Source organism: Pelophylax lessonae, assembly GCF_965119305.1.
Source record: "Pelophylax lessonae genome assembly, chromosome: 5".
NCBI lineage: Eukaryota > Metazoa > Chordata > Amphibia > Anura > Ranidae > Pelophylax > Pelophylax lessonae.
Window position 1 is genome coordinate 396,929,343 of NC_138772.1, and position 19,688 is coordinate 396,949,030.

At 40.9% G+C, this 19,688-nt stretch overlaps 1 protein-coding gene across 1 annotated transcript in view; it reads right to left on the reverse strand.

The window, feature by feature from the left end:
• CLUL1 (clusterin like 1) overlaps nt 1-19,688 on the reverse strand; it is a gene marked incomplete at its 5' end in the record, with an annotated part of 44,078 nt that overhangs the window by 18,202 nt on the left and 6,188 nt on the right. Inside the window, 2 exons of the mRNA XM_082257661.1 lie at nt 9,305-9,453; nt 19,113-19,228. Of these exons, the coding sequence (XP_082113787.1) occupies nt 9,305-9,453; nt 19,113-19,228 (265 nt within the window). The remainder of the gene's footprint in view (nt 1-9,304; nt 9,454-19,112; nt 19,229-19,688) is intronic.

The window sequence follows — 19,688 nt, forward strand, 5'->3', positions numbered from 1 at the left end:
GGAGGTTGCCCGAAAAAAAAAAAAAAATCTGACATCTTAGACGTGCTGTGCATTAAAGCCATTGGTTCATATGTGTTTAGGTCCAATGTTTTTTAGGTTGCAATGCTACATACCCATTTGTGATCTGGTATGTCTATCAGACATGCTGCCAAGTCCAAGATTTTGCACTTATTCCTGCAAACAGTCTTAGATTTTGTTTCTAATTTTGATTGTCTTCATCAATTTGATATTCTGCCAACTGTCTGTTAAATACATTCCTTCTGTGTATGCATATTACAGAGACCTTATTTATTGCTTTGAATATGTACAACGTAGGTGGATGTTATTGTCAGCATTGATGTGGTTTATGCCCATTTCAATACTAATAAAAAATCTTTTGGATGGGAAAAAAAAAAACAATGTATTAGCTCAGCTATATTTAGGAGTATTCCTTTATATACATTTGCTCTGATGAAAGAGAAGCCAAGCCAGGAGCACCTGTATGTGCAGCCACAGGTCCCTGAGCTAGTGACAGGGCCACCCGCACTGCTGTGCCACCGACATTTCATCCACTTTCCTGCCGTTAACAGACTGTGCGGCCATGAGGGAAGAGAAGGAAGGAATTGCAGTTGGCTGCAGGTGGAATCAAATCCCACCCCTGCCGAACTGCAAAGAGAGCGGGAATGTAATTGGCTGCAGCTGCAGCCAGAGAAGGAGAGACAAAAAGGAGCTGGGAGCTGTGAATGGGGCTGCTGGGTTCTGTAGTCCTCTGAAAGCAGGCCCTGCAGCTGCAGAGGAGGGAGAGGACTGGAAAGCTGGGTTGTGAAAAGTCTCACTCATGCCTCGTTTCCACTGAGGGGATCAGTTCGGGTCAGTTCGGTACGGTACGCTATTTTGAGTGTTTCCATTATGAAAGTGGCCCGTACAACCGAGCCAAACCGCACCATTCCTGGTCCTCCTTCAGATGTAGGGCCATAGGAAACGGTACGGTACGGTTTGGGGCGGAGCTACTGGCGTCACACAATACATTCCACTGATTGGTGGACAGGAAAACATCAATGCTCTCATCTAACGAAAACACAAAACAAACACCACATTTGGTGTAAACACTGCATGGCCCCTGACGGTCCGACTTGCAGTGGAAATGCTCACCTGAATAGGCCGGACCATTCTAACCCTTCCAAACTGTACCGACCTGAACCGTTCCACTCAGTGGAAACGAGGCATTAGAGAGCCAGGAGGGACTGCTATGCTGTGGGAAGCTTCTAATGCTGCTGTGAGTATTTCTACGCTGATGAATATTAAAGGTTAACCCACGCTATGGATCTAAATTGTCTGTTTAGGTTTGCACATGCGGCTGCTGCCCTTACTATGAACGGCCACCTAATGGTGGTGTCCCATATGATACAAGAAAGTGCTGGTGTGCAAGTGAGTAGTGGTACTGCCTGATTTAGGTAAATAAATATACGTGATAAATAATTTGGTATAAAAATGTAGAAAGGTATGGAAAAAACTATGGCTTCCAAACCATTGTGCTAATTGATCAATAAACTTTAAATAGATCATATGTATAATACGTGCTGACTATTAAGCAACTAACATATAATTCTTAAAAATAAATAGTAAAGCTAAAATGTACATACTAATCACATCAATCCAAAAATAACTTAGTGCTATCTCTTATTCCATACAAATAAGTGCAGTGTGCAAAAAAGTGCAAGTGCCAATACACAGTGAAGTTTTAGCAGCAAGGAATCCCTTGTGTGGGGGTGCTTCTATCCATACAATGTGAACAGTGATACGCCTTGGCGCAATATCTCAGTTGGAGTCCATTATCAAAATGCCCCTGTCCCTTTAGAAATGCCACACATATAGGTTATCCCTATAAGGGGCTTTGAATCTGGTGAGTGTAACCCCATAAGGGGCAGCACGAGTGAGAGCACTGAATTACCGCACATCGGGGGTATGTTCCTGCATTTGGAAGTATAACAAGATACTGGTCTTTGGTCTGGGACCGCACTGTGTGGCATTTTTAAAGGGACAGGGGCATTTTGATTATGTACTCCAACTGAGATATTGCGCCAAGGCGTATCGCTGTTCACATTGTATTGATAGAGGCACCTCCCACAAAAGGGGTTCCTGGCTGCTAAAACTTCACTGTGTATTGGCACTTGCACTTTTTTGCACACTGCACCTATTTGTATGGAATAAGAGATAGCACTAAGCTATTTTTGGTTTACATTTTAGCTTTACTATTTATTTTTATGAATTATATGTTCGTTGCTTAATAACCAGTTCATATTACACATATGATCTATTTATAGTTTATTGATCAATTAGCACAATTGTATGGTTTTGATGTCAACGTTTTTTCCATACCTTTCTACATTTTCATACCAAATTATTTATCACGTATATTAATTTACCTAAATCAGGCAGCACCACTACTCACTTGCACACCAGCACTTTCTTATTTCTACAGTGAGTTTTGCTGCACTGAGTGTTGCTGCAAATGAACAGAAGTGTGGCACCTACCTGGAGACTGCTGTGTGAGTACAGAGGACCATATCCAGAAACAAAGGGACCCACAAGGCAGTGGGAAAAGAATTGTAATCTTTGATTGTTAAGAAACTGTTTCCTCTTCCCCTGTCTGTGTGGGACACTGCTGAAAGCCCTGGTGTTCAGAGAGGGCGTCTGTATCCAGGATGTACACTGTTTCATCTGAGGTTTCTGTTACTGTGTTTAAGATGGCCATCATCACCCTCAAGGACATTAAAAAGACTGCCTGCCCCTTCGATCCAGTGACACTGTTCCAGACAGCCCAGGAGAAGGAGGAAACTTCATGATGGACTCCAGATTAGTCGGTGATCTTTGGTCACCATCTTAATTACATTCCTGCTCAAAGGGATAGCACTACCCCCTCTCTTGAGCCATAAGGTTTTTTTTTTCTGAAAGGGTTTTCCCTTCTTGTTAGAGAACAAAACTCAGTTAGAGTGCTTCAACATAGACTTTGGGTCCTAGTACCAGCCCCCGACTGACATTTACCACTGGCCAGTAGGAGGGTGAGGAGGAGGGGCTATGTTTTATAGCCCCTGTGTGTACCTCCCATGGTGACACTTTGAGGTTGGTTTACTAAAAGTGGAGAGTGCAAAATCTGGTGTGGCTGTGCATGGTAGCCAATCAGCTTGTTCAATTAAGCTTTGACAAAAAAAATCTGGAAGGTGATTGGTTTCTATACAGAGCTGCACCAGATTTTGCATTCTCCCGTTTCAGTAAATCAATCCCTTTAAGTCAAGGTCTAGGATAGTGATGGCGAACCTTGGCACCCCAGATGTTTTGGAACTACATTTCCCATGATGCTCAACTACACTGCAGAGTGCATGAGCTTAACAGGAAATGTAGTTCCAAAACATCTGGGCTGCCCATGTTCACCATCACTGGTCTAGGAGATCTAAGTTTTGCCCCTTAGGCTGTTGGGTACAAATCATACATGAATCTGATATTTTGTTTGTAAAATATATTATTGTAGACCCTGTTTAGTGCCTCAATGTTTATTGGTATCGTTGCTGTAGTCTTACACTGCCAGGCATGATGCCTGAATAAACAACCCTTCTTTCATCCTCAGTACGACAGGATGTGGTACTGCCTAGTGGGTTGTGACTACCAGGAACAGAGGAAACCAAAAATAAATGGCTCATTTTGGGTGTAAACGCTAATTTGGACATGTTAAGCAGTTTGAGTGACAAATGGAGGTTATGTTTATGTCTCATTCAGAGAACCTGAGGCCGACAGTATGTGACCAGTCCACCTTGTATGAGGCCTACAAAAAACCTTTTGGAAATCTAATGGGGCTTTTCCACTGCATGGAACCGAACGGTTCGGCTCGCTTTCGTGCTTTTCCACTGCTGGTACCGCATGGTATGATGTAGGAACGGTTTGGTACGGTACGGTGGCACTTTTCCACTACATGGAACCGAACGGTACAGCTCTCTAAAACAGTACCACCTCAGTTGTGGTTCCAAGAGGTACCATACCGGTACCATATCCCACAATCCTTTGCATGCAGTCACTACTAGCCACTGATTGGTCAGAGAATCGTTGTTATCCCACCCACTTAACTTTAGTACTACTTTAGTGGAAAAGCAAACCATACCAAACCGTACCGAACCGTTCCAACACCGTACCATGCGGTACCAACAGTGGAAAAGCAAACCGGGCCAAGCAGGACCGAGTACTTGCAGTGGAAAAGTGCCATAAGAGATACGTGGAGGTACCTTGCAGTGTCTGCTGTTCAACAAGGTTATTTATACAGTAATAAACATATCACAGGTATCAAGGGTGGGGAAAACAGTCAAAGAAAGAAAACAGTGCTTTGCAAACTTTTCCCATTTGAGGAATACCCATCACCTTTTATCCCTATGATGATTGCTCTTCACAATCCAAATTCCAAAATGTAATTCTAAACTCTGTCCTGAACCGAGTGAGTGAACCAAGCAGTGAATTTACATGTATTTCCATGGTTCATGTGTACTTGATAGAAAAAACGTGGGCCAACGTTGCATTTCCAAGTGTTTTCTTTAACCAGAATTTTCATTTACATTTTATTTATCCTTATTTTTAGGATCAATATGTAATGTCAGCTAAGAATGCTAAAGTAGAATGTACACATATTTTTCATTCCTCACCCTACGGCCGCTCAGAGTGAGGCCATCTGAGGGACATGCAGGGAGCCATAAGCTGCCTCCCGCAGTGAGCAGATGTAGTGGATACATAAAAAGTAAAGTGGATCATGAGGACAGTATAGTTAATTGAATGTTTTTATTTTGTAAAATCTCAGTGGGAATGTTCCTGTTCCATGACTGTTTACTTTAAACGTCTGCTCTGGAACTATAATCAAACTGTGATAGTTTAAAGCAGTCCGCTGTGTTACCTATTTAAATAGAACTGGTTCCAAGAAAACCATGTTGAAAGACTCAAGCACGGCTTGGTAGAAGAAAGCTCACGATTGCAATGTCAGCAAGTGAATAAACATTCCATTTCCTTTGACATTTACATACAAATAAGTAAAAATCTTGCTAGGATCAAGGGTTACACAACCACTAACTATGTATACTTATTGGACTGCATGGCACATTTAGAAAGAAATTTCAGTTGTTCATGTTATTGATACAAATTCCAGAAAATAAAGTTCATTGTCTAAATGTTTTACTAATTACAGTCAAGTTGTTCTTGCTCCTTATTAACTTTTGTTCCTTTCAGAGCTCGCATTTCACACTAGAGCCCACACACGCAAAGTTCCTGACTTTCAAAAGAAAAGCATTGCCACAGTGAATGGAACACTTCTACTGACCTGGTTATTGTGAATAAATATACACTATATTGTCAAAAGTTATGGGACGCCTGCCTTTACATGCTCATGAATTTTAATGGCATCCCATTATTAGTCCATAAGATTCCATTTTGAGTTGGCCCACCCTTTGCAGCTAAAACAGTTTCAACTCTTCTGGGAAGGCTGCCCACAGGTGTTAGGAGTGTGTCTATGGGAATGTTTGACCATTCTTCCAGAAGCGCATTTTTGTTGGATGAGAAGACCTGGCTCACAGTCTCCGCTCTAATTCATCCTAAAGGTGTTCTACCCTTTGTCCTCCTCTGCATGGTCCTTGATATGGAAAGCATATGTATAAGGTGTTCTATCAGGTTGAGGTCAGGACTCTGTGCAGGGCAGTCAAGTTCCTCCACCCCAAACACACTCATCCATGCCTTTATGGACCTTGCTATGTGCACTGGTCCAAATCATTCGGTGGAGGGGGGATTATGGTGTGGGCTTATTTTTCAGGAGTTGGGCTTGGCTTCCTGGTTCCAGTAAAGGGAGCTCTTAAAGCGGAGTTCCGGCCCCAAAATTGACATAGTCGATTTTGGGCCATCCACTTGCTTATGGTCACCTGAAACAGAAATGGATAGTTACGATTTTTTTTTTTTTTTACTTACCTTGTAATTGCAGAAAAATACACTCACCTTTCTTCCACTTCCTCCCTCGGCGGCTGCGGCCCGCGCCGTCACTTCCGCTTTGCAATGATTCCTGGGAGCTGAACGTCATCGCTCCCAGGAATCAATGCGCCTTGCTAAACAGGTTCTGGGCATGCCCAGAAGCTGTGCAGGGATGACCATGCAGCCCCGGAAGTGAGGGCGGGGCCGGCGCAGTGCATCATGGGACGGAAGAGGACGCAGAAGAGGATCGCGCTGGCTTCAGCTGCCCACACCTGAGATGGCAGCGCTGGAGAAGAAATTTTCAAAGTAAGTATTTTTTCTAAAAGGTAAGTGCGAACTGGGGCAGATCAGAGGCTAGCCATTGTGGAATGTACTAGCCCTGACTGTCCCGGGGGTATTTTCATTGATTTTTTTTTTGGTGGCTGGAACTCCTCTTTAAGGCGTCAGCATACTAAGACATTTTGGACAATTTCATGCTCCCAACTTTGTGGAACAGTTTGAGGATGGTCCCTTTCTGTTCCACCATGACTGCACACCAGTGCACAAAGCAAGGTCCATAAAGACATGGATGAGCGAGTTTAGGGTGGAGAAACTTGACTGGCCTGCACAGAGTCCGGACCTCAACCCAATAGAACACCTTATACATATGCTTTCCATATCAAGGACCATGCAGAGGAGGACAAAGGGTTTATTGGATGCAGTTGATATAAAAACAAATTAATTTATTAAACCATTTTATTAAAACAAGATCCAGAATTCCCTATGACATGTAACTATAACTAGATAGAAAATACTTTGAGGATATGTTGGCAGTGTATGTTGCTGTAATGATATATATGTACGTTACCTGCTCCTGACCTTTGCACTCTTTATGTAGATATAATGATTAGGTGTAATTATGAGGCATGGGTAAGATGATTGATCATGCTCAACATCGAGGGGCACAGTTTGGCATGTTCGCCCTGGGCACTAGATGACCTTGTCTTGGCACTGATCTCAAGTGCTGGTGCCTCTGTCTGTCTCTCTTTGGACCTGCTCTGTTATCTTCACTGCTACGCCGTTGGTCAGTAGAGCTAATTTTAGTCCAGACACTGCTCACAGGCTTTCTTCAATGCATCTTACTCAATTTTCCCCAATATATCTAGATATGCTGAAACACTAGAATTTACAGAATACCAAAAAAGTTCTACTCTGTTCTCCTTCTCTTTCCCCATACTATCAGGACAAAAAGTGATGGAAAACTTCTATAAAGGGGACAGGGATTAAAACAAAAACATAGCTCTAGTAGATTTAAGATGGGTTAGCACTTCTAATAATTTTTCTATTGCTATCTGTGCCTTTGTGTCGTTAGTGTCAGTGGGTGTCACAGGGACTGGAAGTGAGGGAAAAACTACCCAATGGGCTCACTGGCAGAAATAAAAATCCTATAGAAATATTATCTTTTCGCCCTGTATGCAAAGAAAAAAATAGAATAATTATCCGGGGTTGGATTTAGGTCAAACTCTACAAGCACCTGCTTAAGGAACATAGTTCTATATCTAAAAGTCACGCTCCCTCTTTTCGGTTGTGTTATTAGGAAAAACCTGCATTGGGAGAAATATAGTAGCTGCCCTTCTGATTCCAACTTTCCCTCTGAAAATGCTGGTTGCCTGAAAAGTTAATCAAAGCTGTCAGCAGTCGCCATATAAAAAAAACACAAGTGAGCCATCCTTTGCCCCAAGAGTCAATGGTGGCGGCAAAAGTGGCCACATGACTGAAGAAAACGGGTGATTTTGTAGGACCTGTCATTAGTACTGAAACTGGCAGGGGTATATTCTGTGTTGATTTCTGTGTTTAATACAGACAGATCTGCTGACCACTGATACCTTGCTTCACTGTCTGGCATTTCCAGACTGATTTTTAATTATTATCTTTCTGGCTATGATTTAGCTTTATTGACCTGGCTATTGCATCATGTTGTCACTTGAATGTGTTTTATGATGTCATATTTAAAATAAAACTAAAGGCAAAACTTCTTTTTTAGTTTTGAATAGAGTGCAGAGGGATTGGTCAGTTTTGGTTTTTGCTGTCTGTGCCCCTGTTTAGATTCACCCTCTCTATCTGTCCTGTTTACCATTATCATTGAGAGTGGAAGTAAAAGAAAATCCCACATTTTTGGGTGTCTACTGAAAAGTAATAGAGAAGAACTCTTCCGATGGGGACACTCGTTCTGGTGACCTTTGCCCCAAGGAATTCCTTTAATTTGCAAGGATTTCCTTTCACTTCCTGTTTGGCTTTGGGACAGGAAGTAAAGGGGAATCTCCGTAATGGGACATAGATGGTAAACAATATTTGACAGGGGTTATAACTCTCCCTTGCTCTTTTCAAAATGAAAAAAATAACGTTTTGCCTATAGTTCTGTTTTAACTATTAACGGATGGGGCTCCTATAGGTGAAGACTCAATATAGTGTGGTCCATGGGATTGATTTGCTAAAGACAAATATGCAGTAGACTTTGTAAGGGAATTTGCCCCACAGCTCAGTGGCAAATTCCTTTGCAAAAAGAACTCCTATCATATGAAAAGAAATTGGCGGCAGACCATGATATGAAGATGCTAAATCCTTTATTCCATATGTAAAAGGAAGACAGCACAAAGACAGAGTTGCTGGAGCAGTACATGTGGGAAACGCTTTAAAAGCTCTAGTCTTTGTGCTGTCTTCCTTTGACATATAGAATAAAGGATTTAGCATCTTCATATCATGGTGTGCCGTCAATTTATTTTCATATGATAGGAGTTATTTTTGCAAAGGAATTTGCCACTGAGCTGTGGGGCAAATTCCCTTACAAAGTCTACTGCATATTTGTCTTTAGCAAATCAACCCCATTGACCATGTGGTGGTGAGCCATCAATTTCTCTTTATATAATTGCCTCACGGTGGTAAGCCATGGTGTGCACCTACCTGTACAGTGAATTCCTCACCTGGAGTTGTATTGTCTCTGTATATATAAAATAGAACATCTATTTGCCTTTAGTAAATCAACCCTATTTTTTTGAAACCCGAGATTGACAACATTAAAATGATGTTTTTCATGCTCAGTAAACTTGACATTGGGGTTGATTTACTCAAACTGGAGAGACCAAAATCTGGTGCCGCCTTGCATGGTAGCCAATCAGACTCTAACTTCAGCTTGTTCAATTAGGTATTGACAAAAAAAACTGGAAGCTTATTGGTTTCTATGCCTGAGTCTTGAAAGAAATTCCTGTCTTCTTGTTCATGTTGGTGGGAGGGATTTAGGAATCTAATTAAAAGTACTATCCTTCATTTACATATAATTACTCAATAAATATATATTTACCTTCTTCTCTTCTTTGGTTTTCCTGAGGGATTTTAGTATGTTTTGATGTTTTTCCTCATTTATCTCCATAGTTTGCTTCATTTGTTTTATTCCCAACAAGGCTTTCTTTACTTCGTCCTCCACATAGTGCTCTCCAAGTTTTGAAAGTACTGAAGGAAATAATAATTTATAAATACCATTTGCAAACATAAAATCTTCATAAAACTATTGTAAGCTAACTTCTGGGCTAAGAGGAAACATCATAAATTCTAATTGTAGAATGTATACATTAAGAAAGCATGTCTGGACTTTTTTTTAAAAGGAAGAAGGAGGCAAATTGTAACAAAAAAAGAGTCATCCAGATGCAGCCATAATGTTTTATGGGAGTGACTGAATACATTTTAAAATAACACCATCTGCCTGGACTTGGCAGGTCCCTATTGTGTTTTATAGGTTTCCACCTAAGGCTCTGGGTTTGATTAATTAAGCCTGGAACACATGGGCCCGATATCGGCCAGTATTGGCCAGCTCAACAGAAACTAGCCAACATTCGGCCCGTGTGTATGACAGAAGAAAATTGTGATGCTACGCATCTAACTCCTGCGCTCAGATACAAGGCTCCCAGGTCACTCCTATCACGGGACTCCTACTTGGCATCCCCAATGGCAAGACCTTGCTGCCCTCTACGACCGGGGTGGTCGACAAAAAAACTGCAAACAACAAACAGAAAAAGGGCGCACTGGCCTAGCGCATTATCCTCAATTGGGCTTTATTAATAACAGATAACATATCTACTCACAAACAAAAGATGTAAGCCAGCATATCAGATTCCAATGACAGAGTCCATCGTTATACAGTGCACAGTCTTAGTTGAAATAGGAATAAAGAAATATGACCAGCGCTACGGACTAGATGTTTGGGAGAGAAATATATTAGATAGAGGTGTAAGCTGCCCCAATCAGACCTTGGGGTTAAGGTGCAAGTGTTATAGAAGAAGTGTGAAGATTGGTGGTGGCGCTACCTCTGAAATAAAAATAAATATAAAGAATGCCCCTTGTGAAGTGTAAGGGGAAGTGTACTGGTAGATAATACCCACAAATGGTGCAATATCTAAAAATAATAATAAATGGATAACGAAGATATATTCAAATCAAATAATACATGCGAAGAAATTTTATATATATATATATAAACCGATGTTGTGACAAAAGACCCACAACCGAAGATATGTGAGTGATTTCCAAATGAATGTGCCACTTGGTCTGTGACAACGTGAGTGAAAGAAAACATATAAATTAAAATAAAAAAGTGGATAAGTGAAATTCCACGAGTGGCCACTAGGTGGCGCAAATAGCTTGGTACATACAGGTTGTACCAAGCTATTTGCGCCACCTAGTGGCCACTCGTGGAATTTCACTTATCCACTTTTTTATTTTAATTTATATGTTTTCTTTCACTCACGTTGTCACAGACCAAGTGGCACATTCATTTGGAAATCACTCACATATCTTCGGTTGTGGGTCTTTTGTCACAACATCGGTTTATATATATATATATAAAATTTCTTCGCATGTATTATTTGATTTGAATATATCTTCGTTATCCATTTATTATTATTTTTAGATATTGCACCATTTGTGGGTATTATCTACCAGTACACTTCCCCTTACACTTCACAAGGGGCATTCTTTATATTTATTTTTATTTCAGAGGTAGCGCCACCACCAATCTTCACACTTCTTCAATTAGTTGAAATAGGGGCTAATGCGTTTCGAGGCTTCGTCTCTTCATCAGAGCCACAACTGGCTATGCTGGCTTACATCTTTTGTTTGTGAGTAGATATTTTATCTGTTATTAATAAAGCCCTATTGAGGATAATGCACTAGGCCGGAGCGCCATTTTTCTGTTTGTTGTTTGCAGCCCGTGTGTATGACAGCCTGCCCAACAGAAGCCAGCCGAACATTCGACTTCTGTAGAACGGACATGCCAGAAAAACATCTGTTGATCAGCCATTGGCTGTGAGCGCATACCAGGCATTACTGGTAGGGTTAATGGGTTTTTGTCTAATCTCGCCTACTTTGTATTTGTCTTTTTGGAACTTTAGAGTGGTAGTAAACCACAAAAAAATAAAAAATCTTCTCCCTACAAATTAATGTCATAATATGCTAGTATGCATCACATATTAGCACATTATGGAAGACTTATCTGAAAACGAAGCCTTCCAGCGGCGCGCTGTCACCGCTGAAAGGGCTTCCATCTTCTCCCAGTCTTCCTTCTGGGTTCACAGGCAGCCGCTGTTTGACTGGCTGAGCATGCACACAAGAGTCATGGGCGCGGCACGGCTCTCTCTATGGCCCGCACGCCTTCCATTAAGAGCACAGTGCGCAGGCGCCAGTGACATCGCCGGTGCTGCTAAAGCAAGTATTTCCTAAATGGTGCAAATTAAGGAGATATTTACTGTACCTACAGGTAAGCCGTAAGCCTAGGTATAAAAAAAAAAAAGCTTTTACTACCACTTTAAAGTTTATCTAACGTCTACCTAAATGGCAAAGGGGAGGCCACTGAACAAAAATAACATACAAATATATGTGGATGCACAGTACATATTCAAAAATAACTGGGATTAGGAAAGACGTTGCAATTAAAGGAGCAAGGTGGAAATAGGTGTAAACCTAATAAGTTAGAAATAACCCCTAATGGTATTTTGTCTGCTAAAGCTCTATGTATGTATGCATGGTACATAGATGTGGGTAGTTTTCCATCTGTGAGACACTCAAACTTCAAAGGCTGGGCCAACTCATTATTGAACCCTATGGACTAAGACTGGGATACCATTAATGCTCATGTGCGTGTAGAGGCAAGCATCCCAATACTTTTGAAAATATAGTGTATCTACCATATTTAACTAATCCACGCTGTTGATAAAATTTTATAGAAGTGTTGTAAGTTACTAAACTGTCACAATGCCCACATACCATAATATAACATTTGTGACAAGGGCACCTTCGGCAAGTGATGTGATCAGTGCAATGATTGTCACCAAAATTAGATTCCAAAACAAGTGAACAAGAATGTTGAGTCTAAAAAGAAATACTAAGGTAGCAATCCAATCATTTCTTCACCTAAATTGAATTTGCTAATGGGAAAAAGAGTGAATGGAAAAACTAGAGATGCGAGTAAGTTTTATATAGAGCACATTCCCTCTCCTCCTCTTGGAGGATTGTAGGAACAGAAGACTCCAGAATCACTCAGCACTGGTAGGTGAGTGAGCAAATTGCTGACTTTGCGTTAAGAAAATTATTGCTAGTTAAAATAGATGCAGTTTAAAAATCATAAAACTTAGTGAATAAACGCAAGAAGGAAACGTGTAATATAATACTCCAAAAATGATATAAAACAGCTATAAACATTTGCAAATTCTTGTCCCTACTACTTAGTGGTTCTAATCCTGACGGAACTACTGGTAAAACAATGTTGTGTTTAGATAAGTTTTTGACTCACATTTGTGATTATCAGTGTTGTAGTATTTCAAGGATTTGGTTGCACGTTATCATTTGTACATTATAAAAAGCTACCAGACACTTATGAAGTCCTGATCTAGAATTGCCCTTTCCATTGGTGCTTGATGACAGCTTAATTTACCTGTCATGTAATACATGCTTTTTTTTTTACTGCAGGTAAATTCAGTGACAGCCAAAAGAAAATTAATATTGTGCAGGACATCAATCTGGTGAAAAAAAACATTCCCTCAGAAAAGTATGTGTAACATGTATTACAGGAGACCAACTCAATGATAACTGATAATAGCTTGTTAACAATAGCTTGTGCTTGTTAAGTACTTTAACTGTATAATAAAATCTTTAAAATGAACACAACCAATGCATGCTGAAAACACACACTAAGGCAGGCCATACATTATACATTTCTCTTGTACAATTTTCCTTTAGATTTACCAAAACCATGCAATATGAGGTCAAACCTAAACACTTTCAATTTGTATGCAATCAGGCAGGCCCTTGTACGACACATAGTTGAAGGTAAATCTAAAGGAAATTGAATAAGAAAATTGTATAACAAAACAGCACTTGTTATGAATGTACATACAGAAAGTATGTGCCCATAGATTTGAACAAGTGATGAGTAATTCTTTATGTTGTATATAACTGAAAGTAAACCTGTGGGCCCCAAAAACTTACACTCTGAATAGCATTCACCTTCACATGCTTGCAAGCCAACTTTTTATTGCTTATATGGCACCCAGCTACACCTGAAACCTGAGGTGCCTACGTGGTGGTCACTGGCCGTATCTTACCTCAACCCACCTTTTGGAGCCTTACTATTGACCTACCATTGTGATGGACTCTTTAACCTTTAGGCCAGTTTCACAATGCTGCCCTAAGGTTTACTCACAGCTCAGGTGTACCCGCGGTTTTCTTGAGTCCCATAGACTTTTTATAAGGTGGCGCATTTTTGGCATGTTTTCTCAAAGCGCACCAAAGATGCAACATGCAGGGGACAACAGTGTGAAGCTGGCCTAAAGCTTAGTACACACTAGCAGTTTTTTTTTTTGTTCAACCCAGCAGGGCTGAATGAAAAAAAAGCTGACAGCTCTAGAGGAGCCGCTGTACTATCAACCCGATGTTAGTACAGTGACCTCCCCTGCTGTGCTTTTGTGTTCTAACAGGGGATGGCCCCTGATGTAGAAAAGTAACAAAAGACCAGGCAATACATTTCCAAAAAAGAAGGGAGGTTTAATAACATCTGCAGCTGGGAACAAATTCATAATTTGTTCAAAGAATGAAAGGCACGCAAGCCTTTTTATGACAATTTTTGAGCATAAAATTACATGCGGTACAATATGATTGGTTGTCAAAACATACGTCAATGTAATTACCATAAAAAATAAAAATAAATAAATTAATGGACCCCATTTACGCCTGTACTCGTGCTTCTCAGCCACCCACTCCACGATGTCACGTATAGATTTTATTATAGTCTAAAACTCCTTACTTCCTACGCTCCGGGATTCGGGATTTGAGCCCCGCTCCCTGTCTGATCATGCACCCTGTTGGTCCTCTTTTTGTATAGCACCCCAGGCGATCCCTCGCCCTTGGCGTCTCCATCCTTTTTGGCTTACTGCTATAGAGGACCAGGAGGGTCTGGGAAGTGGTCTTATTTTTTTTCCATTAACGTTGGCTCAGCGGCCGCGGGGATGGTGTGTGAAGCTTTTAAACTTCATGCTCGGGATACTCTGGCCCGCCGAATCAATCGATTCAAGCGGTCCTCGGGTATTGCTCTGGCTGCTGCACAAGCACATTTGACTTCCCTGACTAATATTTGTTCAGTTGACCCGTCACCTGGTAATGTTTCTGCATTGAAAACTCAGACAAGATTAGTAGACCAGATGTTATATGAGAAAGCTAAACAGAAGTTGTTTTTTAGTAAACAAAGGGTTTTTGAACAGGGAGAGCGGGCAGGTAGACTTTTGGCATATCTAGCCCATCTGGATACTAAACCTCTGGTTGTGGTTCAGCTTAGGGACTCTGATGGGACTCTTATTTCTGAACCGCCGCAGGTGGCTGCTGCGTTTCGTTCTTTTTATGCTCAATTATATACTTCTCAGTCGTCAGTTGCCACCCAGGACACCCGAGAATTTTTTCACAGTATATCCTTGCCCCAGTTATCCGATGCCCAGCGAGCGGAATTGGATGCTCCTTTATCAGTGGATGAAATTGCCACTGCCATTGCCTCTTTGGCCATGGGTAAAGCCCCCGGTTCCGACGGTTTACCCCTCGATTTTTATGCAACTTTTTCTGAATCCTTATCCCCGGCGCTCCTTTCTCTTTATACCCATGTTCATGACATTGGCCGTCTGCCATACTCTATGAGAGAAGCCAATATTATTATTCTGCCAAAACCTGGTAAAGACCCTTTATATCCAGAATCCTACCGTCCCATCTCCCTACTACAGGCGGATATTAAAATTTTAGCTAAATTGTTGGCGCTTCGCCTAAATAAGGCCATACTTTCCTTGATACACTCTGATCAAACTGGCTTTATGCCAGGCAAAAATACTGCAATGAATATTCGCCGTTTATATATGAATCTGCAGGCTGTTCATGATGGGGTGGGTACTAGAGCCTTGGTGACGCTAGACGTCGCCAAGGCCTTTGACTCAGTTGAGTGGAGTTATCTATGAGAATGCCTGCGTGCTTTTGGATTTGGTCCAGAATTTATTAGATGGGTCCAAGTACTATATTATAAACCTGTAGCCAGGATATCGGTCAATGGATGGACATCAGATTCTTTCCTTTTAGGCCGAGGTACCAGACAGGGCTGCCCTTTATCACCCTTGCTTTATGCGTTGGCTATGGAGCCTTTGGCTTCCCAGCTTCGGTGTCACCCTGATGTCCATGGATTGTGTCATTTGGACCTGACTGAGAAGATCGGTCTTTACGCGGACGATATGCTCCTATATTTGGAAGACACGGATGACTCTTTATGCTCCGCATTGCGTATAATAGAACAGTTTGGATCCCATTCAGGTCTACGTATCAACTGGTCTAAATCTCAAATATTACCACTGGACCCATCCCCACCCTCAAAAGTTTCTGCTTCCCTCCCTTTGCAGCGAGTTGCGGCGATTCGGGAATCCTGGGGTTACGATTACCAAATTTCCTATAGACTATGTGCGGGACAATATTGAACCTCTAATTGATATGCTTAAACAACGTACTCAAACATGGGCTAGGTTGCCATTGGGATTAATGGGTAGGGTGAATCTTATTAAAATTATTTTATTACCAAAATTTCTTTATGCCTTTTGGCACTCCCCTGTCCCAAGCCCACTGAAATTATTTAAAATTATTGACCGTATCCTGAATTCCTTTGTTAGGGGACCTGAGCACCATAAGTTAACATGGGTGTCACTTAAAAACCCTACGTATAAGGGGGGTGTGGCTATACCAGATTTTCAATCATATTACCTTGCGTCGCAACTTTCCCATTTTTTTTATTTTAATAAATTGGAGGCTACTAGATACCAAACCTTAGTTTGTCATGGATTTCCTCAAGCTGTTTACACCCCTATGCAGGTACTTTTACGAAAATGTGGTCCTTCGCCTCGAACGATGGTGATGAATAATTTGTTGTTCCATCACCGGAAGATTTGGGCGATAGCGGCAAAAAAGTTAAATTACCCTCAGATAAACACCAGGACCCCCTTATGGCATAACTCAGGCCTGCGAGAGCTTCTATCTATCCGGGATTGTCAGTTGTGGGCAACTAGGGGCATACTGTATCTGGGCCAGGTGCTTTGTGATTCAGGCGTTCGTTCCTTTCAATTACTTAAAGCTGAGTATGATCTCCCTCCGCATATGTTTCTTCGATATGCACAGTTGCGTCACGCATTACATGCACAATTCTTGACACAATTTCCCGTTTTACAAGATATCCCTCTGCTTGAGGTGCTGTTGGGCGACACGCATGAGGGTGTTATCTCATCCTTATACATTGAATTGCGTGGTGTTGAGGATGATCGCCAGGTGACCCGGATACAGGCTCGTTGGGCTGTGGATACGGGTCCCCTGGATGAGATGGATTGGGACGATATCTTGGTGGGCCCTAGGTTGTCTTCGCCCAAACTTTCAGAGCGTGTGATTTAGCTGTACATCTTGCATAGAGCTTATCTTACTCCGCTTAGAATATCGAAATATAGGCGGTCATATAACTCCTCCTGCCCTCGTTGCCCCCTGCAACCCGGTACGTTTATACATCTCATTTGGTCTTGCCCGGATATTCAGGCTTACTGGACACAGGTTATTAGGTTTTTGCACGATCATATGGGCTCCCCCTTACAGTTGAATGTTTTGCCCTGTGTGTTAGGTTTGTTCCTTGACTGTGACATTGATAAATTTTATACCATTTTTCTTCAGGAATCTATTTTTAGCGCTCGCAAACTTATAGCCAGACAGTGGATGCGTGAATCAGTCCCTACTCTTCAGGACTGGATCACGGAAATAAATTCTGCTCTTCATTATAAACGATTGATTTATAAACACAGGGGGTGTCCCAAGAAATTTGATAAAATTTGGAGTCGGTGGTTAGAGAGTACTCGTACATTTAATGTATACATTTTTTGTGATTTTATTTTTTCTGAAGTCTTTGGGGGATGGGGGGAGGCGGTGAGGCCGGGGTATGGATATGATTGTTTGGATATTGCTCAATAGTGACAGGATGTAATTGATATATCACCAGGGTAGGGTGCTGCTGAGTGAGATATTTATAACATTGCATCATTGTACCTCTTCTTTTGTACGGTGAAGGTATATCTCGTTTCACTTATTTCACTTTAAGTGTTTCACAAGTGTGTAACTCATGTGTTAATGAGTTTTTGTATTTTGTATTGTATTTTTGCAGCACAAATAAACTTATTTTCTATTTAAAAAAAATAAATAAATAATGGACATCTGCAGTTTTAGACACCGATGTCTGAGGCCCCGTTCACACTGGGGCGACGCTACTTTGCCGGGCGACCTCATAGGTCGCGGCGCGCTGCTCGCCCCGCGACCTCGGAGCGGCCGGCACGGACTTCATAACATTGAAGTCTATGCAGGTTGCTCCGGGTCGCCCCAAAGAAGCTCCGGACCCTTTTTCTAAGTCGGAGCAACTTGTGTCGCTCCTATTAGAACGGGTCCGCAGCTTCTCTATGGAAGGCGACCTACGGCGACCTGTCAGGCGACCAGGTCGCCTGACAGGTCGCCCCAGTGTGAACGGGGGCTGAAACGGTCTGACCTTTATACTAGTAAACTTTCACCCAGTAAACTTGTGACCGTCTTATAAAAAATACCAATATGAAGCAGAGAGGTCATCTAGAGTTCAACTTTTAGATATAGCTTTCTAAATTATGAAATATTATAGTATACATTACTAAAGACTAATAACTATTACTTTAATATTGATTAATAATAATATTGATGATAATTCCACTACCACTATGATAATAATAATAATAATTATATTAATAACATATGCAGAATAATATGGAATACATGGGTTAATATGAAATTCTACAACACCCCCCCACCAAAACACCCTGGTCAGCAGATCTTTTTCGGTCATGCCCCACTGACAGAAGCCATCTGAATGGGCAACTTCTGTCAGACCGGCTGCAGTACACACGGGTCGAATATCGGGCGGTTTCTATTGAACTGGTCGATGATGCCCAAAACTTGACTTGTGCATACTAGGTGCCCAAAATTTGACTAATTCTAATACTAATACTGATTACTAATACTAATTCAATACTAATGCAATACTAATGCAATACTAATGTAATACTAAGCTTTAGCACTGCAGGAGTCAGAGAGGGTGGGCCAGAGTCCGTGACAATGGAAGCATGTTTCTGCATACAAATATAGCTTCCCAAGTTTTTGTAGTCCCTGGGTGCTCTACCAGTGATAAAAGCATACTGACACCTATAGGCACCGGCCTTATATTCTTTTTAGAATCTTTATTATGTTACTCAGTTCTGTCAAGAACATCTGATATTTCCATCAGAAACATTAACAGCAAGGAAAGTAAAATAAAGCATTTGTTATAAGGATTTGCAAAAACATAACCGGTTTGTATTGTACTGTATGTTTAACACTATTTTACGTTATATTTCTCCAGTTTAGAATAATATATGCATTAAGACCTTTTTTTCCTGCCTCCAGGCTTCTGTTTTGTGTTAAAAAAAAATCCAGTTGCCTTGATAGAGAAACATTGCTTTAGCTCTGTTTTCTGTGGAATGATATACAACACAGTATGGATTTGTGATAAAAATTACCTTTCAGCTTCTTGCCTAGGGCACCATCTTCTAATGCTGGGGACACCGGTGCAGTTTGATGGGGTTTCAAACAGAGCAGAAATGTTGTTAGTCCAAATATGTATGTTATTTGCCTCCTAGAAAAGCAGAATACATTCTGTGTAAGAAAAAAAAACCTTGGCCAATTCATTATTCATATTATCATATATTATATTATTATGTTTGTTGTTTTATTATAGCCTTTATTACTATTACTGTTATTTTTCAATTTAAGTTTGATTTATTACTACTGCAAATTATTCTGTACATTTTCTTTAGTCAATTATTATCCCATACAGTAGCTGCTTGTTTCAGGCATTCACAGTAAAGTATTCCTGTTTGTATCATTAGTCCTACACAGAGTTGTATAAAGTACTCGAAACCCATACTTGAATAAAAGTGCTCGATCAAAAAGTGACTTGAGTAGAAGTACTAAAGTATTCAACATTTTTTGTACTTAAGTATTGCAAGTAGTTTTTTTTTAAAATGTTGCTACTCAAGTACTGAAAGTAAAAGTACCAGAAGTTTTTAAAAAAAATGTGCTACTCAAGTACTGAA